The following is a 24434-nucleotide window of genomic DNA, read 5'->3' on the forward strand; positions in this document are numbered from 1 at the left end:
TGCTGTGCCGCCATTTTAAAATTTTTCAGCAACAAAAAAATTTTTTTTAAGTTTAGTTTAAATTTAATTTAAATAGTTAATCTTATCGTATATTTTATCTGCATTTAATAAATTTTGTCATTTTTTTTTAAATCGAGAAAAAATGGCTGTTTACATGAGGGGTTTACATCCCCCTTAAGACTAAAACGACACCTGGTGTCAACCAGTGTAATCATTAGAATTTGTCACTTAGGAGTCGATTGTGTATTATGTAACTGGAGTGAAAATGACAAAAGTCATTTTCACTCAAAGTCACTCAAAGAACAAATTTACTAGAGTATTTATTATTTCATTGGTCAACACTTAGTGAATTTGCTCACTTTTGTAATTTACACTTTAGTTACATGATACACAATCGACCTCTTAATATAATGGATATATAAATAGTCATATTTACAAAGATCAGTGTACACCCAAAGACTTTGATTCTGTCCATGGGGAAATTTTCCAAACTGAGAAGTCGCTATCTTTCTACATACTTACAGTTCATGATTAACGTAACGATCAATAAGCTCTAATCGTTTCATTGGCTTTGTTTACACCGAATACTTGATACGCGTAATATTTAGTAACTTTCTATTCAACTATCTTAATTTCGGTAATAAATTTAATGAATAGTATATTAAGCTGGTACAATATGAATCAAGATAATTAATTAAATATAGATATCACGTATACATTTACACGTATTGTCGAAATTAAGACAATTTAATAGAAAGTTACTTGTTAGTATGCGTGTCAAGTGTTCGGTGTAAACTAGGTCATTAATCATGAACTGCGAGTATGTAGAAAGTAGTGACTTCTCAGTTTGGAAAATTTCCCCATGGACAGAATCAAACTCCTTGGGTGTACCTTCACTTTTAACAATTATTTTATTATCCTGAAATGTATCGAATGCAGATAATTTGATTAAAGAAGTACAATTATACATTCTTAAGATACATTGAATGTTTTTATTTATCCATTTTTGAGAAAAAAAATAAGAGACTTTATAATTTTAATACATCATAAAGAATGTTTTATATTTACAATCAAGGTATAAATGTTAAAACAATTTTATTTTAACAAACAAAATTGAACTTTATTTTACTTTATGCCCTCATGCAAGTCCAAATTTTTTTGTCAAAATATCTCCCTGAAATAATACAACCTGAAAAAAACCGTATTAGCTTATTTAGTTCTTAGATTATTTAAAAATATTTTCAAGTGCATTGATTAAAATGCACAATCTGTATATCTCTCTTATTCACTAACTTTTAGCCATTGTACTTTTTTTCTTTTTCTCTCCCTATGGGCTTTAGTCGTCTATTGTCGTTTTGCATGATCAGAGTGTCGATTTAGCAGAGTTAGCAAGAATAGGGAAATAACGCGTTAGGGAAGGTACCGATAGCGCACAGTACTATTGCACAGTCAATCACAGCGGCTGGTGCCTAGTGATATTCTTCTGTTCAAGCGCTATGAGTGGTTGTGAGTGGTTTGTGTGCAATAGTACTGTGCGCTATCGGTACCTTCCCAACGCGTTACAGGTAATGAATCACCTCGATAGCAGCTGTGCCATAGTATTATTTTGTTATAATAAAGATTTAATAATGATATTGTAATACGGTTTTTGTAATACTCATTATAACTTTTCATAATAATAATAGGTTGAAATAGACACTTTTAACAAGTAATTTTTTACATCTCAGTTTTATTCCTTGAAAAAAGTAATTTGTTAGTTACGTAACGTAAAGTTACGAATTACTTTTTCAATGTGTAACATGAAATGGTAACAAGTTACTTATTAAAATTGATCATTTCAATCCTGTCTTTATCATTGTCATAAACAATTGTGACGTCATTATTAAATCTTTATCAATACTTTATTTTCTAGTGAAGTATAAAGAAAAATAGTGAAATAAAAATAGTAAAATTATTAACTTTCCGTAACTCTGTTGAATATGAGTCCTGAATTTTAAAAATACATTATTAAAACCAAAATTTAAAGATTACTATAAACTAGTGATAGAGGAAAGAAAAAAGTTATGGAATGTCATTTTGTTTTTTGACACTAACTCGGTAAATATTAATGCGACTCGGTTCTAACCAACGCCAATTTATTAGTCATAGTTCTACAAATCCTTATAGGTAAAAATTTGTCGAGTATATGAGACAAATGTAATTTACAATTTACTGAAGAGAGAAAAAAGTATGCGTTTGTAGAATATCAGGGGGATTATGGATCATGGAATATTGTAAGTCATTAATAAATAATGTCAATAAAAGCATTTTTTAAATAAAAAGAACATAAATTAATGGACATAAATAATCTTTCCTAAATTTTTATACACAAATAAGTGCCATAAAATAAGGTTTTACGAGTTTCATAAAATATATTTTATTTAAAAGAAATTTTTTAAGTTTCTTTTGGCTTACAAAAATTTTTAAATTATAAAACATGCAACTTTTTAAAACAATTTTTTTGTTTTTAATAAACATTATACAATATTTACAATAAAATTGTAAAATTATAAAAGAAATGCACATGACGGACTACCATATTCTACAACCACAGCACACGTATAACATGATTTATTTGCCGAATACATACACACATTACGACACACATTAAATTCAATAATATTATTTGAAATTCACCTTCAAGGCTTTCAAGTTAGATTAAAGTTAAAAAAATTAATATGTGTACTTCTCAAAATTACATAGAGAATGTTAACGTGTAAAAATGTCTGCTAGTTGCAAAATTGAAATTTAGCTCGTGTGATGATAGAGGAAGTCAAACTGAACACAAAAATTCTTTACCATTTTGCAAAATTTTCAATAATTAACGATGTATTAATACTAAAAATCACGACTTAGCCCGACCTACCATTAAATGCAAGCGTGTGATGAGATACACCCGTCCAACGATCATCATTGCTAGGCGCGCGGAAAGTTGCTTTTTTTTCAAGTGGCACCGCGCCACTCACATGTGCACGTTTACATTTGGCGATAGTCCGGGATAAATCGAGGATTTTCAGTAATTAATATCTCATTAATAGAATCTTAAATAATCAGAGAAGCGTAAATTATTTCCTTCATGACTCCCATGAGCGCCATTTGGGGCCCACAGCTGTTCGCTTGTAGACAGAACAGACAAAACTCCAATTGTTACGATTGATCATGTGATATATTTGAGGTTATCTTGCACAGGATTGCCTTCTAAAACCGTATTACAATAACTACAAAGTTATAATTGACGTTAAATATACTGTAGCTTCTAGTTACTGTAGTACAGTTTTGGAATGCAGTCGAGAGAATCAGCTGTGAGCCCAACACTTCCAGTTCTAATTGGTGGTCGCTGTTAGCCAATCAGCATGCTAGGATCGGTTTGCGCTTCTCTGATTATTTAGGAGTCTGCTTGTTAATTCCTACGAATTTTGCAAAATTATGGGTAGAGAACTTTTCTGCTCAGTTGAACTTGCTCTGCCCCACAAGAGTTGCAGCAAATATTACCAGACCTTGTATATACATTACATTTTCTGTAAAAAGTTGACTTGTACCAACTGTCAAATAATCGACGTAAGAGCATGATGAACCCAATTCATATCATAAAAAAATACACGAGTGAGGACACAGCATTTCACAATCGGATACGGACACTATTGCACACGGACTCGATTGCACATGGGCCTACTCAAATGGACACGGACCCGATCGGACCTAATTAGACACGGTTTCGATTGCGCACAAACCCGATTGCACACGATTGGAAACCGCACAATTGCTCGGTAAAGGACCGACTGAAACCGGGTAGGTGCGGGAGGGGGCCATAGGCCTACTCCCTTGTACCTCTCCACGGCGCGCGCGCGTGCGTGTGTGTGTGTGCATTCTAGTGCAGTTTCCAATCGTGTGCAATCGGGTTCGTGTGCAATCGGGACCGTGTCCGATCAGGTTTGTGTCCGATTGGGTCCGTGTGCAATAGAGTCCATGTTCGATTGGAAAATGCTCTCGTGTCCAATAGTTTACGTGCGCAATCGGACAGTCCCAAATACACAGTAATATTTTAATAGAAATGTTTGTTATATCAATCTTCCAATTTTATCAGATAGAACAGGAGATTAAGCAGACGCCGAGATTGAAGCAAGAGAACACTCTACCTCAAGTCTAGTTCCGGGTTTTGACTCCAAGGTGATCAACTCCCGGATCATTATTGGTGGCTAATCGGATCAGAAGAGCGATTTGCGTAGGAAACCGCTCGTTTTTATACTTTGATTTCGGACTATCGGAGATATTCGGGTGGAGTTCGGACTTCTCATAGTCTAACATCGCCGCCGCTCTGAGATCGGTCCATTCGCGCACATGCTCCGACACGTCAGGAGTCGGCGGTATTGCGCATGTGCGACGAGTTAGCCTGTAGCAGCGGCGATTCATTTGCTTTGAATTATACGCTGAAATAGCTTATCAGCGCATAAGCGTCTGCTGTCCGGCAGGTATTCGGCGAACAGGAGGAACGATGCAGGGATGCATCGTTATAAGACACATACACAGACTATACATACATACATGTCTCACAATAAATGAACAGCTGGCTTATTGAGCTTATTCTATCTCCAAGCTGTCCAGAGAATATCAACTCTAAACTAACACATGCGTTTTAACGTAACATATTTAGCTATCACCACTAAAGATTTCAAGACGTTAGAGTATCTGGTTTATAAATTGTGATCGTGAAGTAAGAGAGAGGAAATTCAACTCCGTGAAACAAAAGTTCTCGATTTGTGATGCCCAATAGAGAGGCAATTTTCAAAACAGCTTTTCTATAGAATTTATGGACACCTTTCTTAAAACCCCTCTCGTCAGGTTAGCTGTACATGTGCCTTATTTGTGATATGATATAAAATTGTTCACATTTAATTGGCACAGAAATGGAATAATTAACTGTAATCTTTAACTGAGCCGTAATGTTTGTTCCTTCATTCTACTGTTCTTTCCATTTCTCTTCGTTAATGAGATGCGCATAATAACTAATGTCCAAAGATAAAATAGATGGAATTTTTGCATCTTCTTTCAACTTGAGTGGCACTAAATAGTTATACTAAATAGTTATACTATATCTATCACATGAAAAACATCTTCTCGAAGAATATCATCTTTCTAAAAATGCAACTCAGTTGCGACTTTTTTAATTAAATTTCTTAATACCTCTTGCAGCAATTCCTGTGACGTCAATTATAATTATTGAACATTTTTTGTGTGAGTTTGAAAAAGTCTACTTTTTTTTGAAGTTTTTCTCTCTTCTTTGCTAGTATCCATCCACGTATTCAACATGCCATTTTGTGATATAACTGCATAAAGGGAAATAAACTGAAATAATGAGCTAAAACCAAGCAGGCTGAGTAAGATAATTGAAAGTGTCATCCACAGATCAAAAAAAAGCTATTTCATTCAACGGACTTCCTCTCAATTGAGATGAGAAGGGGTAGGGAGGTCAGGAACGTATTTTCGGATTGTGCGCTATTAAAGGGTTATTTCACTTGCTTTATTTTCAAAAAATCGAAAAAAATTTTTTGTCTCAAATGACACCTCAGAGTCTTAAAAATAAGGTGCAATTAGTCTTATACGTGAAAAAATTTTTTAATATTTTACTGATTTTTTTTAAATAAATTGTGACGCTATCTACGTGTACCAGAGTAGCGCGCAACGATTCAAGTCATGGCCCTGTTAAGGTACGTGATATCGATGAATAGTAGGCTTCAGTTTGTCATTTTAAGTGATGCGAGTAGTTTTTTACTTGGAATATATTGAATATAACGGTTAGTATAACCATTGAAACGACTCTGTTCATTTTCGACCTATGCTCTCGAATTCCTGTTGTTGCTGTTTCAGTTTTCAAAGTTTTCTGACAATAATTGTCATCATGAGTAAAAAGTGTACAGCACTTGATTGTGATAAATGATACAGTGGTGAACATTTGCGCCGTTTTTCCCTAATTCCCAATAAAGGTCACGTCCATAAGCACACAGAAAAAGGTTGCCAACGTCCGCGCCATGCACGTTATACAGTCTGTCCCGTTTTCATTTGACTGACCTTAATATCTCATCGAAAAAATGTTTGTAACAGTGTTTCAAAAACGTTGCGACATTAGTTAAAATAATGTACAAGGAAATAAAGGGATTTATTAAAGAAGTTCAACTTAATCTTAATATGAATTTGGAAATTTCACCTAAACTCAACTTTTGTTATCATTAGGCAAATATTTTAAGCTCTACTTTGTTTCTTACATGTTTTCGCTATAATTGATTATTTTCGAGATACCTTAACATTTTCGTACTTTTATAAGACGCTATACTATTTAACTTCTATTGCGCAAACGCTCTCTAGAAGCGCTATTCAAGCGAAATATTGCTAAACTCTATTTGGCAAGACCTTTCTAACGATATACAGGGTGTCGCAAAAAGGTCGGGACACCTAAATATCTTGTGAAATATAAGTTTTACAAAAAAATGTTTCAGACAAAAATTATATGATTTAAAAATATCTTTTTACTGATCCTATCAGTTTGACCTTGGGTTGCGTAACCAAGATCAAGGTTACATTGATTTTTTAAATGGAAAACCCTATTTTTGATTTCAAAATCTAATAACTGGTATCAAGAGTTTTCTAAAACCCTACAAGAAAGTTTATTTTTGTTGAGTACTTTTCGAGCTACAGTATACTGTAACTTTCAAGCATTATAACTCGGAAAGTACTTAAAGAAAATAAACTTATTTATAATGTTTTGAAAAGTTCTCGAAATCCACTACAAGAAAATGTAATAAAAAATATAGAATGTTAGAGAAGTACCCCTTAATTAGGGAATAACCGATACTCTAACATTCTATACTTTTTATTATATTTTCTTGTAGTCATTAGGCCTGTTTGTGTTGCTGCTCTTTTTGAATTGATTTCTTTGTCGTCTCTCTCTTTCTTACGATCGAATTTATCTCATCTCGAGTGCAAAAATTTTTGAAAGCTCTTGAGACCAGTTATTAGATTCTAAAATCAAAAATAAGGTGTTCCATTTAAAAAAGTTAATGTGATTTTGATCTGACCTTGGCGACGCCATCCAAGGTTGTTTAATTTTGGTAGGAACGATGGACGGAATCTAGTAGTGCATGGTGCGATAGCCCACTAACCAATCATCATGACTTATCTAACCTAATCAACAGAAAAACTGTAGGCATCGACCGCTATGAGTGGTGGTCTGTTATCGGTCCCGTGTGCTATCGGGATCCGCCCAGGAACGATATTCTTGCTCCAAATTCAAAAGTCTTTCTTAACCGACCGGTGGCTTGTTCAGCCTTGTAAGAGACTCACTCCGAGAGGAAAAATGATTAGATGTACACTCTCACAATCAGTTAAAAAAAAATCTTTAATTAGATAATAATGTGCAGAACACATTATTCGTTCCATTTTTACAACGTCGTTAGATTACGAAAAAATTGACAAACTTGACAAGAACGACGGTTTGCGGTAATCTGAATCTCAGTATTCGGGAGCGTTCCGATTTTTCTTACGGGGAATCCCCTTTTTTCTCAGAATCGGATGGTCGTTTCCACGAATCGGTACAAAGAGGAAAAAGAGTACGCGGCGTTTACAAATGACTAGCTGAATTTTTGAACGCAAAATGGCAAATAAGATCAACAATATTTTCGTACCGTGGTTCGAACAATCCAACCGTCTCGTTGCGGCAGTTAATGTAAGATTGGACAAAGTGAATAAGTTTATACCATATGTTAACATACCGCCCGTCTCGAATGTAATATTTGATACGTATACAATATGTGTAGTTTATGAAATTTGACATTGTAATGTTACAATATTTGGTCAGAGACTTATGATATACAATGCCGCCCGCCGTAGCGAAATGATGTTCGCTGTCATTATTGATGTCGACGAGAAGAAAACAAACCTTTGTGATAAGGCGCTTGAACTTGGAATCGGCCGTTTTCACGGTAACCACTCGAACAAATCAATCGCTACCTGGATAGCATTTAACGACGCGCCCAAGCTTCTAGCGACTTGGCGGGACGAGTGGAGCGCAAAGCAAAACCAATCTACCAGGTGTTGCTAACGTTTGCACAGAGCGCCATTTAGGACGCTGTTGTAAGGTGTTCAAATACGCATCTTTCTATGCCCTCCAAACGCGTTCGCTCAAGTGCTGCACAAACTGCCAGCGGGATAAGCGAGTCTCAGCGAGTTCGAGCAAGCTTGGCTCCGGGATCGAGCTTAACGGTGCGCCGATCAAGAAATGACTGGAATCAAAGTGGTATAATCGTCTAAAACGTCGAACACGAAAGCAATGGGACTCTGGACTTAGGTGAGATCAGGGTGTTGGTAACAAGACCGTCGCCAGAAATGACACGGAGATAAATTGCGGCCGCATAGGCTCGCGTGGAGGCTCGCGTCTGCAAATCCGTGTAATTCAACTTTACTGTTAGAAGTATGAGAACGCATGCAGCACGGAAGTGAGCTGCTCAAAGAGAAGCAACGTTAATTGAAAAATCTTTCATTTGCTTAACATCTCAGCGGGAAGCTCGTCATTTCAACTACAGTTCGTCAACCAGAGACGTTGTAGAAAGATCTTCGCGGTTACGATAACGGGAGCTACCCATCCAAGTGGGTCAAAAAGTTGAGCAATAATTGACAGTATTTTGCGTTTAGTTGTCGCGACTGACATTGAGTGCAAAACTTGAAAAATGAAGGTATCGTGGGCCGGCTTCCAGGTAATTTTGAGAATTTTAATGTAATCGTGATCGTGCAAATCTTTGTTGATTGCGATTCCATGAGGGATCAAGGTCTTTAAGAAGCGTAGAGCAATTGCTCGCCCATTTACGCAAACGGAAACAGCCCGGAGAGAATAACGAAATTAACTGATCTCGTGTATGACGATTTCAAGGTCGTCGGCATTGAACGTACAGTCGCCAACGTAAGTTTACCGCAATAGCACAGATACTGCAAGCGAAAACTGGGAGCCTTCATCTTCAGCGAGTTGTCGTAAGACTCACAAGGTCAAGAATGGTGCAGCGGCGGTGCCGTATGTGACGGTAAGAAGTCGATATTCGTTGACTTGAGCCGACAGAGACGATCGTCATAAGATGCATTGATACTTCGTATCAAGGGAGTGCATTAAAATCTGCCGATACGTTTTGGCGATGTCGGCTGATACGTATCGGTATTGTCGCCAGTGAAGGACGACCGCTACTAGATCGGCTTGCAATTTTGTTTCTACGTGAAGGGCACGATCTAATGATTTACCGGCGGTGGTGTTGCAAGATGCGTTGCACAGAACGCGGAGTCGGGTGGTATGCTCGTTACTATGCTCTCGGATTACGGCATGATGCGGAATAGTACACGGGAGCTTGGGCGGGGTTATCTTAGTCATATGATCAAGGTCTGCGTACTCTTGAAGGAACGCGGTGTACTCCGCGCCTAGCGATTGATTACATTCAAAGCGACATTTGAGCCATTCAAGACTCTTTAACGTTGCGGAACGAGAGTCTCCAAAATCGCGAGAAAGGCCATTTCAAAAGGGAAGACGCACTACGTAGCATCCTTCAATGGTGCGGTAATGAGTCGCTAAAAAATGCTCTTCACTTTGAGTGTCTTCCAAATTCAAGTGAACTCGGCCTAGGATATCTTTGAGTTCTCAAAATTGTTTTAAGGTATGCTTGAGAACAGGTGATGTGGTGCGCGGTTACGGAAGCGCGAGGGCAGGATTTGCCGGTAGGACCGTAAAGAATCCAGCCGAATGCGGTGTTCTTTGCGACCGATTCGTGCGGTCCTTGGCGAAAACGCGACGGATAACTCCACACAGATCTACAATTATCAGATTAACAGGTGCAGAGCTATCAAGAAATGCAGATCAAAAAATCTGTATCGGCTAATTTGAGGGCGTCAAGGTGTGTCCAACAAGATCAAGACGTATCGGAAGGTGACACATATTCCGTGAGCGACGGTAATATTAGAGCTGTTGCCGAATCTGAGAGATCGTTGCTGGTTGCGGGACTAATAATTACATACGCAATGTAGCGAGCGGATGTTTGCGTGTGATCAACACCGGTAACTCTCACATTTTGTTTCATCCGAGGAAGACAAAGCAATTGCGCGAAGTTTTCCGCAATGAGAGTTGCAACCGTTCCTGGATCGATAAACGCGCGAGCGGAAACAAAGCGACCGTGCGCGGAATGCACGCGGACACGCGCGGTACCAAGCAGACCATGTGCAAAGTGCATGATGCGGTAAGAGCGACAACGCTTTTGTCTTGCTCTGTTTTCGTTTCGTTTTTTGAATGTGACAATTCAGCGGATGGTAGCTTCGCTTGGTTTCCAAGGTGAAGGAGAGTGTAATGTTTTTACTTACATTCTCAACAGCGATTCTCGTTGGTACAGTTTTTTAACGAATGATTTGCCGCAAAACAATTATAGCAACGGCGGTTTTATTTAATAAACTCGAAACGGCGCTCCGGCATGTAAACGGCGAATTATGTACATTGGAATAAACGATGATTGTTTTTACAGATCGAGCATTCGAATTTCATGACCGTCGCATGTGATGCCACGGATTTGGCCGATTTAGTTTTTGATGCGGTAGAATCAGTTAGCTCATTATTTTTCATGCGAAAGATAACTTCGAACGCGCAAATGCGAGATTCCAGAAATTTGTCGAGCTAAGAATAAGACGGTAAATTTTTTGATTTGCTCATTTTCAGTTTCCACGCCTTTCTCGATGCTTTGTCAAGTTGTTGCGAGACGAGGAACACGAGAACTTCGTCCCACGTGTCGACGGAACGTTTTAGATTTATCAGCGCTTGTACGTGGTGATATTGGTGGTGTTGCACAAAGTTTGTAGCTTCTTCGCGGTTTTATGCGTTGCCGGCGGTAACAAAAATAAGCTTTACAGATGGAAATTAACAATCCGACGTTGATTTTCATAGCGCGACGAAAGGATTTGCCACGTAATTTCAAAATTTGCGTTGGTAACCGATAAGTGACTTAACGATATACTGGCTGCTCTGGTAACAACTGAACAGAGATAATGCAAACGTTCTACATTTGTTAAAATCGAATCGTCAATTATCATCGTTTTAAATTGATCGCGGAATGTTTCTCATCGCTCAAATAACCGTCAAATTTCGGTAAATCGATTTGCGGTAAACGCGATACGGGGCACGGACCGACATGATAATCGTTACTTGCGTTTGAAGCGTACATGATGCTGATGTGCGGTGCGGCAATATGAGATATGGCAAATTCGGCTAGATAATCAAGGGCAGCGTCCATCTGAACTTCGGCCTATGGGTACAACTCCTCGGTGAAGTACGGGTGAGTGAATTTTGTGGCGGCATCGGTGATGGCCGACAGCTTGGCGTGGTTGGCGCAAATCTCACGGAACTGCTCCTTGACGCGCTCTATCCAGTTAGCGGCCACGGTGGAAATCATTCAAGCTTGGTCGACTTTTTTAAAATTAGATATGGCGTTTACAATCGATCTGGTAAGGTCGAACTGTTGCTCCAAAAGCTCTGCGACGTTAGCCATTCCTGGAGTGGCTACTGGTACGTTCAAGAACGTAATTCGTGATCCAATTCAAGAATAATGGTGAATGGATGGTGTACTTCACGACGTGTCTTCTCTCGATAGCAATCCGGCTTAAGGACCAGTGTTTAATGTCGGTATTGGTAGGAACGATATCCTCGCTCCAAATTCAAAAGTTTTTCTCAACCGACCGGTGACTTGTTCAGCCTCGTAAGAGACTCGCTCCGAGAGGAAAGGTGATTAGATGTACACTCTCACAATCAGTTAACAAGAAAGTATCTTTAATTAGATAATATTGCGCAGAGCACCTCCGTTCCACTCTTAAAACGTCGTTAGATCACAAAAGAATCGACAAACATGACAAGAACGACGATTTGCGGTAATCTGAAGCTTTAGTTTTTGGGAGCGCTCAGATTTCTTTTCGGATAATTCCCTCTTTTCTCGGAATCGGCACGAAGAGGAAAAAGAGTACATGGCGTTTACACGTGACTAGCTAAATTTTCGAACGCGAAACGGAAAACAACGTCGACAATATTTTTGTACCGCGGTTCGAACGATCTAACCATTTTGTTGCGGCAGTTAATGTAAGATTGGACAAAACGGATTTTATACCATGCGTTAACAAAGGTCAAATTAATAAAATCATCCAAGGTCAAACTGAATAGAAGGATTTGAAATCCTACAACTTTTATCTGAAACACTTTTTTCTAAAATGCTTAGTTTTCGAGATATTTCGTCGTTCCGGTACTTTTTCTCCTCCTTATATAACATTTTTTCCCGGGAAATCACTCTCTTGCTTCCTCTTTCTCTCTTCCTCCCTTTCTTTTTTAGTTTTTCCCCTTTCTCTTCATCGTAATAAGATATCTATATTTATTTGAAAACACAAAATAAAACTGTTTATTTAGCGTGCAAGTGGAGTGCTTTATTTTTTTCATGCTGTTATGAAGACTTAATTGATATATAAACAAATAACGAAGCATGAACTACATTCAAGGTATAAGAGACCGTTTCCATTATTTATTGGAAACATGATCGTATACGTAAATACCTTTGTCATCTAAATTTGTTACACAATGTACACACCTGCACATTATAGCACAATTATGCGTGTGTATATACAAATATATGTAAATATATATTCACATTTTCTCTCTCTCTCTCTCTCTCTCTCTCTCTCTCTCTTTCTCTCCATTTCTCTTGATGTCTGTGTAGCTTTATGTAATTGTTGCGTATCATTATATTGCATCCTGAGTACGCTAATCCTGAGTATTTTCCGAAATATACATTAGTAACCTTCGAGTACTTTTTAGTCACATTCAAGAGGAAATCTTGCCTGCACTCGATACCGACATTAAATTTGTTAATCTCTTTAAGAATATAGAAGGCAATACGTAAAAATATCTCAAGAAATTTGATTCTTGCGTAATGATGTGGGAACAAAAATATCTTGTCGTGTAATAATCAACATTTTCAATGTGATTACGGTATTGGTGTTCTGCCCAATAATACTATAATATAAAGAATTATCAATAACATCTTAAAAAATGATAAGAAACAAATTTAAATATTTTTTTATTAGTCTCTTTGCTGCTTTATCTAATGTATACGCTTATTTATAATTATCATATATACTGATCTAAATAATTAATTATATGTTTACAGCATGAAATATATTATAGTTTAATAAATAAATAAATCGTTAAATTGATTTTTTGCAATATCTTAATTAACATATATCGATAATTTGTAAGTAAATAGTCATAGTAAAAAGACTAATATTCTTATCATCCATAAATGAAAGCGTCGGAACGCGTATAGTTTTGCGTCTGGCTTTGAATGTATCAACTTATTAATGACTCATTATTTACCTAGTAAACGAAAATGGATTGAAAATTTGTAATCCATTTTAATTCATTTGAATACATTTTGAATTAAAAGACGGCAATTAAGTCATTTCAATCCTACGTCATGGATTAAAATGGATTGAATGACCTGCAAAAACTTTTTTTAAATAAAACAATAAAAAATAAAAATTACTTCATTTCAATTCCATTTTATGGATTAAAATAGATCATATGGCCTGCATAACTTTTTTGGATGGAAAAAAATAAAAATCACGTAATTTCAATCTCATTTCATGAATTGAAACAAATTTAAGGAATTCTTAAACTTTAATTGGATAGAAATGGGTTCGTGTGATCATTGTCAAATCCAAATTTTTGATTTTTTTAAATACAATTTTATTTTAAATATTTTGAATCCATTTTAGTTTGCTGAACAGTCTATTTCCCCACAGCACGCCGCAACAACTCTTGTAACTTGTATATAAAAGTAAATGTTAATTTGGCTAAATAAATACTACTATTTTGCCGCTGCAACAATAATAAACAATACAAATTATTTGTGCGACACTGTGGTCTTTATTTACATAAAAAATTTTTAAACCAAACTGCAAATTTCAACTGAATTACAACGCAATTTATTGTAATCTCATCTGTTGTTGATTACTATATTTAGTAAACAGTGAAATAGTATATTAAGAGAGTTATCAAAATTATATATCGGATATACAAATAAATTACAGTAATTCAACTCATCATCGAGTGCAAGCTTTGGGGAGACAGGGGGGAGGGAGGGCTGAGGACATAGAACGATCATCTACGTTGATGATAAAGCGGTTTATTCCAAACGTTCCAGTGACGGCGGAACCCCAAATAAACGGGGATGTCTTGGGCGGAGATTCCAGCGTCGCTTCGACACCACCATCGCAAATAACAAAGGTGATGACATCGGCATCTGTCACTCAAGCAAGTCCCTGGTTCGACGACGAGCCGGTAGTGAAGAGCCCACCGGAGCCAACGAGGGTAAAATCACCGGAACAGATGATCATGCGCTCACCGGAACCCGTAAACTGGACCGTACCCCTCGACACCGGCAAGACTTTCACCGTTACGCAAAATGTCCGAGAAGGTGAGATTCTCGATAAAAGATTTTGTAATAACTTTTTGGAATTAGTTGTGCTTTTGAAACTTTTTGGATAATAGGTGATATCAGATTCTGAAATTTTGATATTGGCAGGTCAATATTAGTTCAATATTGATATGATATTAAGATAATAAATCCGGCGCAATATCGATCATCATCGCATCTGTGTTAAAATGTGATGTTATTTTAATACTGCATGTGAATACCAGCCCAATATTAATTAACAATACAGAGTTTTCAATGACTTACAGTAACTTTCGGTAATGCTATTGTACTATGTAGAATAACTTTTTTGTTACAAATATGTTATTGGATAGTGTAACAACACAATGATAGTAAGAAAGCCTTCTTTGGTCGCAGCTAGGTCTTAGTGCTTATATTTATTTGTGTGATTTTATATACTTCTCTAAACTCAACAAGAATGTGCGCCGAATTAATTTTCGGTTGTAACACAGCATGTCGAATAAGAATTAGTAATATCACTATTTATATTAAATTGATTAATTTAATATAATAATTGATGCTGATTTGCATCTATATATCCATTTCCCCCTGAAAAAACTGTAAGAAGTTGAGTTCGGAGAAGTATATAAAATCACACAAATAAATATAAGCACTAAGACCTAGCTGCGACCGAAGAAGGCTTTCTTACTATTATTGTGTTGTTACACTATCGGTCCAATAATATTTACTGGGTGCACAATAAATCGGACCTGTAACTTTTAATCCTTATAACTTGGAAAATACTTAATGAAAAGAAAACTTCATTACAGTGTTTTAAAAAGCTCTTGACACCGTTCATTAGATTGTGGAATCAGAAATAGGATGTTCCATTTAAAAAAAATTGACTTTGACCTAACCTGAGCGATATTATTTATAGGTAAATTAAATAGATTATTTTACAATCTACTTTTTTCTGAAACATTTTTTAGAAATGCTTGGTTTTTAAGATACTCAATGAGTCCAGAACTTTTCGCACATTCTGTACGTAATATATTTTGTTTTTAAACAAATAAAGAATGGTGTTATGGCTAATAAGAGTCAGCGCTGTTGACAATGCGCACAGGATTCAAAATTACAATAACTTTGTTTATTCTATACAAGTGTGAACGTTTTAACTCTTTTTGGAGTTATTTTTAACAAAAGACAAATTTCAACTAGCATAATATAATAATAACAATTAATTGAATTTACAGCTAATAGCCCAAAGGTCATAAAAATAAAGTTAACCCTTAAACACATAAGTGAGTTTGAGAGACCTTTCCGAAAAAAATTTACTTTCGTGCCATTTTATTTTAGTTAAACAATGAAATTGTTTAATTGTAGCAGACAATAGAAGAAACTTTAAACTTTTTTTCTACCTAGCCCGAATCTTTTTTCTCATTCCGTCTTCACATAATAAGCGATCGAAAATCTAAGGAAACTTTCAATATGTGTTTAAGGGTTAAAAAAGGTTTGATACATTTTGTAGTCGGATATTGTTTTTATTTGTTCGTGTTATATTTGATGCCCCGCAAAAAAAATTTTATATATACTTATGTATAATTATGTAATTATAATTATTATAAATGATTATATGTAAATCTATATAATTTTATTATGTGTAATCATGTAATTACCCCAATAACAAACTGCGCGCACACTACAAGCAGAGTGGCAGCAAATTCGATCTGGGGGTCAATTATGCAATTTCACGTGAAACTTTTCACTTTTCATTTTTCACCCATAGAGAATTCATGTGAATCATTTCACGCATAGCAGTCATGTATTAGGTTAAATACAGGAGAATTGGGATGGTCGATATTGAATGGAAGCGTAAAAGGGGATGAGGAGGGGAAATGGACGTATACAGAAGGGAAGGGAGGGACCGTAATAAATTACGTGATCGCGAATGAGGAGACAAGGAGGAAGGTAGAAAAGATGAAGGTGGAGGATTGGGTGGACTCCGACCATCAGCCGATAACGGTATGGATGGAGGGAGGAGGGCGGAGGGAAGAGAAGACCGGGAAAAGGAAAGGAAGAGGAAAAAGGGGGGTTTGGACGGAGAAAGGAAAAAAGAAATTTGAGGAATACTTTGAGAAGAGGGATAGTGATGGTGAGGGAGTAAGGGAGGTTTGGAGAAAAATGAAGAGAAGAATAGAAGTGGCATTAGAGAGAGTAGAGAAGAAAGCGAAGTAAGAACGGAGAGGATACTGGAATGAGGAATGTAGGGATAGGAAAAGAGAAGTTATGAGGGAATTAAAGAAGTGGATGGAGGGGGGAGGGGGAGGAGGGGAAAAATATAAAAAAATGAGGAGGAGGTATGAGGAACATTGTGAGGAAAAGAAGAAAAGGGAGAGGGAAATTGAAGGAATAAGATCCGAAAAGAATGTGTGGAAGGTAGTGAATAAAGGAATGAGGAAGAGAAAGAGAGTTAGGGAAGGGATTGAAATGGGGGAGAAGGAAAAACACTTTAGAGGGGTACTAGGAGGAGTGGAGGATAAGAGGGGAGGTAATAGGGAGAGGGATAAAGGAAGAAGAAAAGATTAGTAGAGAGGGAATTAGTAGGGCGATAATGAAATTAAAGGAGAGAAAAACGGCAGAAGGGGATGAGATTATGAATGAAGTATGGATATACGGGAGAAAAGAAATAAAGGAATGGCTTTGGGAGATATGCAATAGAGTGTGGAAGGGAGAAGGATGGAGGGCCGAAAGAATGGAGAGAAGGTATAGTGGTACCGATAGTGAAAAAGGGCGAGAGGGAAAAGGTAGAAGACTATAGGGGGGTTACGCTTACGCAAACGTATAAAGTGTACGCGGCGGTTTTGGCGGAGGGATTGAAGGAAGAAGTGGAGAATAAAAGGATATTATCACCGAGTCAAACGGGGTTCAGGAGAGAGGTAGGAACGATAGACCACATATATGTGTTAAATTATCTAATAAATAAAAAAATAGCGGAAACAAAAGGCAAAGTAGTAGTTATGTTTGTGGATATGAAAGCAGCGTTTGACTCGGTGGATAGGAAGATACTGGTACAGACAATGAAGAGGAAAGGAGTGAGAGAGAGTCTGGAGGTGAGGTATGAAGAAGTTTTGGAGGAGACAATAAGTAGAGTAAGGGTGGGAGAAAGAGAGGAGGGAAACTTTTGGACAGGTAGAGGAGTGAGACAGGGATGTCCGTTGGATTGGAGTTAGATGAGGAGTTAGAAAAGGGGGGATGGGGGGAGTAAAGATGAAGGGGAAAAAATCTATTCCCTGGCGTATGCGGATGATGTGGCGGTGGTGACAGAGGATGAAGCAGGGATGAAAGGGTTAATAAAAACATTAGAAGGATATGTAAAACAGAAAAGATTAGAGGTAAATGTGGAGAAAACAAAAATGATGAGGTGTAGAAAAGGGGGTGGGAGACAGAAAAAGATAATATGAAAATGGAAAGGAAATAAAATAGAGGAAGTGAAAAGGTATAAATATCTGGGCTACATGATGATTGCAAATGGGGGACAGAAAGAGCATAAAGAGGAGAGAGTCAAAAAAGGAGCGGTGGTAATGAGAGAGGTATGGGGAATAGGAAAGAGGAAATTTGGAAAAAACTGGGCTAGAAGGATGTGGTTATTTGATAGGTTGGTGTGGACGGTGGTTAGCTATGGTGCAGAAATTTAGGGGTGGAAAGAAAGGGAAGGGATAGAGAGGATACAGGACAAGTATTTAAAATGGGTAATAGGGGTGGGAAGGTACACACCGGGGTACATGGTAAGGGAGGAGATGCAGAGAAAAAAATTAAGGGGAAGGGCAGGAATGAGAGCATGGAGTTATGAAAAGAAACTGGGAGAAGGGGAAGGGGGAGAGGTTGGCAAGGTTGTGTTGGGAGGAGATAAGAGATAGAGTGAAAGAGAGAAAGGTGATGGGAAAATGGGAGGAAGAAAAAAGAAGTTTCTACGAAGAAACGAGTTGGAATATCAAAGAAATAAAAAAGTTGAGAGAAGAGGGAGAGTTAAGGGGGGAAGAGGTGGTAGCAAGAGAGAGGAGGCGGCAGGAAGAGGAAAGGTGGGAAAGAATTAGAAGCTCGAGGTTCAACAGATGGTACAACAGAGTGAAGGGGAAGGAAGTGCCGGAGTACTTGAAGAGAGATTGGAAGGAGGAAAGATGGAAAAAGATTGCGAGGTTTAGGTTAGGAGACGGTATGAGAGGAGGTAAATACTGAGAAGGGAAAGAGGAAAGAATGTGTAGGATATGTGGATGGGGAGAGGAAACGTGGAAACATATATGGGAGGAATGCACGGATTGAGGGGCGGAAAAAGGATGGCAGAAAATGCTAGAAGAGGTTTTAGTGAGAGGGGGGAGGAAGAGGTTTAGATGAAGAAACTGGAGGAGATGAGGGAGGGAGGAGGGTGGCTGGGTATGAATGAGAGTGTGGAAGGAAGAAAGGAAAATGCGGCGGAAACGGAGGTCCAGAAAATGAGTGTGGAGGTATGAATGAATGAGTGATCTTTCTCTCTCTCTCGTACGTTGTAAAAGATACAAGGAATAAAATGTTGAAACTATAAGCGGAGCGGAAGTCCGCAGTGTACTCCGCAAGGAATAAAGTACCTTTATATATATATATAGGTATATATATACGAGGTGTGTTCAAAAAGTATCGCGAATTTTGAATTTTCGCGGGTTACGTATATTCGAATTTCGATCTTTTTGTGGCGTTATGTTGGTACTCATGTCTCTCACTTATGCCGACAAGCTCGGCCATTTTGAATGTTCACTTAATTGTTGACAGCTGCTTTGCTTGCACGTGTTTTGGATCGTCTTCGATTTTTACCTATTCAAAAAAATGGATCAAAGAACCTGTATCAAATTTTGTGTGAAAAACGAAATTAAGTGCGCGGATGCATTCCGAATGTTGACTGTGGCATACGGAGAAGCTACCTTGGACCGAAGCAACGTTTATCGGTGGTACAAAATGTTCTCAGAAGGCCGAGAAGATGTGAACGACGAAGAGCGTGCCGGACGCCCGAGCACTTCAACAACAGACGAAAAAATTAATGAAGTGGAGAAAATGGTATTGGCCAATCGTCGAATCACCGTTAGAGAAGTTGCTGAGGACCTAAACATATCGATTGGCTCGTGCCATTCGATTTTTATCAATGATTTGGGCATGAGACGGGTCGCCGCGAAATTCGTACCAAAATTGCTCAATTGCGACCAAAAACAGCATCGCATGAACATTGCTAATGAGATGTTGGACTCTGTCCGCGACGACCCAAATTTGCTCCAGAGGGTCATAACTGGTGACGAATCGTGGGTTTATGGTTATGACGTGGAAACCAAAGCTCAATCATCTCAATGGAAGCTGCCGCACGAACCAAGACCGAAAAAAGCGCGCCAAGTTCGGTCGAATGTGAAAGTTTTGCTGACAGTTTTCTTCGATTGCAGGGGCGTAGTGCATCATGAGTTCTTGCCACAGGGTAGAACGGTCAATAAGGAATATTACCTGCAAGTTATGCGCAATTTGCGCGAAGCAATCCGCCAGAAACGCCCGGATTTGTGGAAGAACAAAAATTGGCTTTTGCACCACGATAACGCCCCTGCTCACACATCGTTGCTTGTGCGCGACTTTTTGGCCAAAAACAACACACTAATGATGCCGCAGCCACCGTATTCCCCAGATCTGGCCCCCTGTGACTTTTTCTTGTTCCCTAAACTGAAGAGGCCCATGAAAGGACGACGTTACGCTACGCTTGACGAGATAAAGACGGCATCGAAGGAGGAGCTGAACAAGATAAAAAAAAATGATTTTTTGAAGTGCTTCGAAGATTGGAAAAACCGTTGGCACAAGTGTATAATATCTCATGGAGATTACTTTGAAGGGGACAAAATAGATATTCATGAATAAATAAATAATTTTTGAAAAAACACAAAATTCGCGATACTTTTTGAACACACCTCGTATATATATATATATATATATATATATATATATATATATATATATATATATATATATATATATTAGGTTAAATACAAAAAAGTTTAGTTAGTGTTTTGAAATTTATCTTTTTACTAGTTAAAAGTTAAATAAAAAATATAAATTATTTTCTAAATTTCAAGGTGTATAGTAATTGTTACTAAAGCACATACATTTGGCTTGGTTCGTATTTTTCTGTTTTTATTTTATTGATTTCTAGTCACTTCAGCGGCAATTTTTAAACTTTTTTCCAAGTTAAAAATTTATTTATGTAAAAGAAAAAAATTGTAAAAAAATATATTCTTAAATAAATGGCTATATTTCTTAGTTATGTTGCATAAATTTAATTTACAAATATAATATTACATTTATTTTTGATGATCTATATTGTAATAATTATTTTACTATGTAGTAATCTAATATTAAAAATTACATAGTAATTTAATATAAACAGTGCTTTTCAAAGTTAACTTTATTTTAGTTTTCTATTTATGCGTATAAATTTTAACGTAAATTAATGCAATACAATACCAAAGAGGTTTACCTTCTTCAATACTAGCAGAGCTGTTACCACACTTTTATTCTAATGCCGAAGTACATTTATTAATTCCCTAAATTTTTACCTTTCCTCCATCAAGGTTGATGACGAAAAAGTTCAAGTAAAAAAGTTCATATTTCCGCTCATAAGTGAGTTACATGATCCCGTGAAATCGTATATGATCGTAAAGTTTACGTGAAACTTTTCACTTTTCACGTTTTCGCCCTAGAGAAAATGTTACATAATTGACCCCCAGATGATGACAGCAGTTATGTAGCATTAACTTTAATGATTAGAGATTTCACTTTTCACCTTTCCACCCTAGGGAAAAAGTTACGTGATCAACCCTCAGATCCATAGTTGTGTCCGCATTAAGCTCAAGAATTATCGACAAAGCTTGCTGACATGTTATATCAGATTAGTGGCAAAAATCGAGTAAGATCTGCGCTTATCCACTAATGGCTAAAACATTCTGATATATTTTGGTAAAATATATTTGATTCAAAATCGCCTTATATTAATATGACCTCAATTTTGATTGTTTATTTCATAGAACCTCTCACACGTCCGCATAGTGAGGCCAAGTCGTGGGCACCGTCCTCAGTACCATCGGCGCCGCAATCAGCACCACCAGAACTCGCGGCTCAACACAAGTCGCAGCATTCCCAATACTCAGGCTACAAGTCACCAGAGAGCGAAAGCGTTTCACTCGGTAGTTTTAGCGGCATAAACGGCCACAAGGACCTGGACTCGGAAAGGAATAGTCCATTGCCCACGAATGCGCAGGACGCATCCATAAAGGATGAAAAGGTCAGAAATAAAGTCTGTTCTTTTTAGCTTAATTTATAACTTTATTCATCTTTTGATAATTATGCACTACAAAGCACTTTGCTCTGACCTCCCTTACATCGACATATGTTGTCAAGGTTACCACCCCGAATAATTTTCAGAATGTTTTAACCGTCGTTCATTATTCGTTAAAAAGTTATTAGCAAATAAAGTTGACAATGTAAATGTGTATTTCTTAGCAAAGTAAGGTTTACTTGGACAGACCCCGCTTTCTCTACGGGAAAGTGAAAACGTATAACTTAACTTAACCCGAATTTTCGTCATGATTTATCAAATTGATATGGACCACATTGCCTGAAAGAAGTTATTCCCTTACTTTTACAATTAACGAATTCTGACAGTTATGTTGAATTGTTTTAGGTTTGTGCCAAATTATATCCGAATATTAAAATAAATATCAAAAATACGTTTAAAAATAAAAAAAAAATTAACTTTTTAGGCTAGCCTCCCACTTTTCGAATTTCCCACCACTCTTGGTTTTTAAAGTTGTGCTGGATTGTGTTAAGTTGTGCTAATATTGTGCCAAAGTACTACATTTATATACTGATAACAAAACAAGTTATAATAAAAAAAAGCAATTTAGGAGATAATTAACGATTGCATTGGCATTATTTCTATGGCATAACATTGTATATTTGAGTTGTGCTATTATAGTACAAGCCAGCACATGCTTGCGGTCCTTAGCGCATGGACATTTCGCCTATTATTTCGATTTATAATTCTTTGATGCACTTAAAACTATATGTAATTGAATTTCGCCGTTATGAGCACTGAAATATATTACAGAAACGAGCACTAGATGGCGATCCGACAAAGAGGATTCTAAATGGTATATCTTTGTTTCTTTTTACTACATTTTGACCAAAAATTTTACTGATTGGTTTTCAAATATATAGATTTAGTACGTATATACTTTTTACGAGACCATTCCCAATACTGTTTATTACGCTTGCGTAGTCAGCTTAAAGAAAGATAAAGATACCACTTAGGACGTTCTCTCTCGGATTATATCCTAAGAAAAGATTTATATAGTCATGCACGTTCCTATAATATATTTCAGTGAATATGATAAGCTTATAACTTGTATAGTCATTTAATAGTTTGGTTAATATCTTACAAGGGAACTTTCATGGATTTGGCGCCGATTCTTCTTGAAATTTGTTGTTAAACGAAAATGTAAGGCTTTGTTCCGAATTAACTACTGCGAGCTTCAAAGGAAACGTTCCAAAATTAGCTAACAAAACTGGCGCTGCTGTTACCAAAATGACTGACTCCTAGCGTTTTGAATTTTAAGTTTTTACTGTCTAGTACTGGATTTCGGAACGGAAAAGCAGTGTACGCAGTAAAAAACTATTTGCAGCTTGTATCATAACCTCAATATTTAACCAATTCTGACATATACAGGGTGTTTCAGACCACCCGTACACCCCTTTTCTCTTCGCAGGATTAGGACCAATCAAAAATAAGTTCAGACGAAAGTTGTAGGGTTTCAAAAGATCTATTCAATGATCTTATCAGTTTGACCTTGGATGGCGTCGCCAAGGTCAGATCGAAATCACATTAAGTTTTTTAAATGGAACACCCTATTTTTGATTCCAGAATCTAATAGCTGGTGTCAAGACCTTTCCAAAACACTATAAGAATGTTTATTTTCGTTGACTACTTTCCGAGTTGTGCGGCTTGAAAGTTACACTACCGCCAGCATCAGCATTACTCAAGATGTACCATGTGGTGGTTACTTAGTCGGATTTAATCTTGTGTGTGGGTGTGTGCATACGTGCATGCGTATGTGTATGGGGGAGGAAAAAGGGAGTCAAAGTTTTATGTACTCTGCTTTTTTTTATTAACTGGATTGATTATGTTTGATGATCAATCATGTCCAGATTGACTGTATGCATTTTCCCGTGCTTAGCATTATCCAGAATGAACGACGTGGACGTGACGAGAATTTCATCCCATTGGGGTGCTTGATTCACGTGAGTCCCCTTGCCTCTCACGTTTGTGGTGCTTGATTCACATGAGTCCCCTTGCCTCTCACGTTTGGGGTGCTTGATTCACGTGAGTCCCCTTGCCTCTCACGTTTGTGGTGCTTGATTCACGTGAGTCCCCTTGCCTCTCACGTTTGGGGTGCTTGATTCACGTGAGTCCCCTTGCCTCTCACGTTTGGGGTGCTTGATTCACGTGAGTCCCCTTGCCTCTCACGTTTGGGGTGCTTGATTCACGTGAGTCCCCTTGCCTCTCACGTTTGGGGTGCTTGATTCACGTGAGTCCCCTTGCCTCTCACGTTTGTGGTGCTTGATTCACGTGAGTCCCCTTGCCTCTCACGTTTGGGGTGCTTGATTCACGTGAGTCCCCTTGCCTCTCACGTTCGGGAATGAATGAGTGTATGTTTTGTTAAGCGACTAAATGTTCAAAGTGAGCACCATTCTCTGCGATGCAAGCATCAACTCTATTTTGAAAATCATTGGTTGCTCGAAGAATTTCCTCGGCACGTAAGGATCGAATTGCTTCACTTATTCTACGAATCATATTATCCC

The 24434-nt window shown here is 37.5% G+C and overlaps 1 protein-coding gene across 17 annotated transcripts in view; it reads left to right on the plus strand.

The window, feature by feature from the left end:
- The window catches only part of LOC105200057, a 233621-nt gene that overhangs the window by 199100 nt on the left and 10087 nt on the right, over positions 1 to 24434 (plus strand). For all 17 annotated transcript variants that reach the window (XM_039447361.1, XM_026139306.2, XM_039447400.1 and 14 more), the window contains 2 exons: positions 14289 to 14561; positions 21602 to 21858. In XM_039447361.1, the coding sequence (XP_039303295.1) occupies positions 14289 to 14561; positions 21602 to 21858 (530 nt within the window). The remainder of the gene's footprint in view (positions 1 to 14288; positions 14562 to 21601; positions 21859 to 24434) is intronic.

Source organism: Solenopsis invicta, chromosome 1 (genome assembly GCF_016802725.1).
Source record: "Solenopsis invicta isolate M01_SB chromosome 1, UNIL_Sinv_3.0, whole genome shotgun sequence".
NCBI classification, from domain to species: domain Eukaryota; kingdom Metazoa; phylum Arthropoda; class Insecta; order Hymenoptera; family Formicidae; genus Solenopsis; species Solenopsis invicta.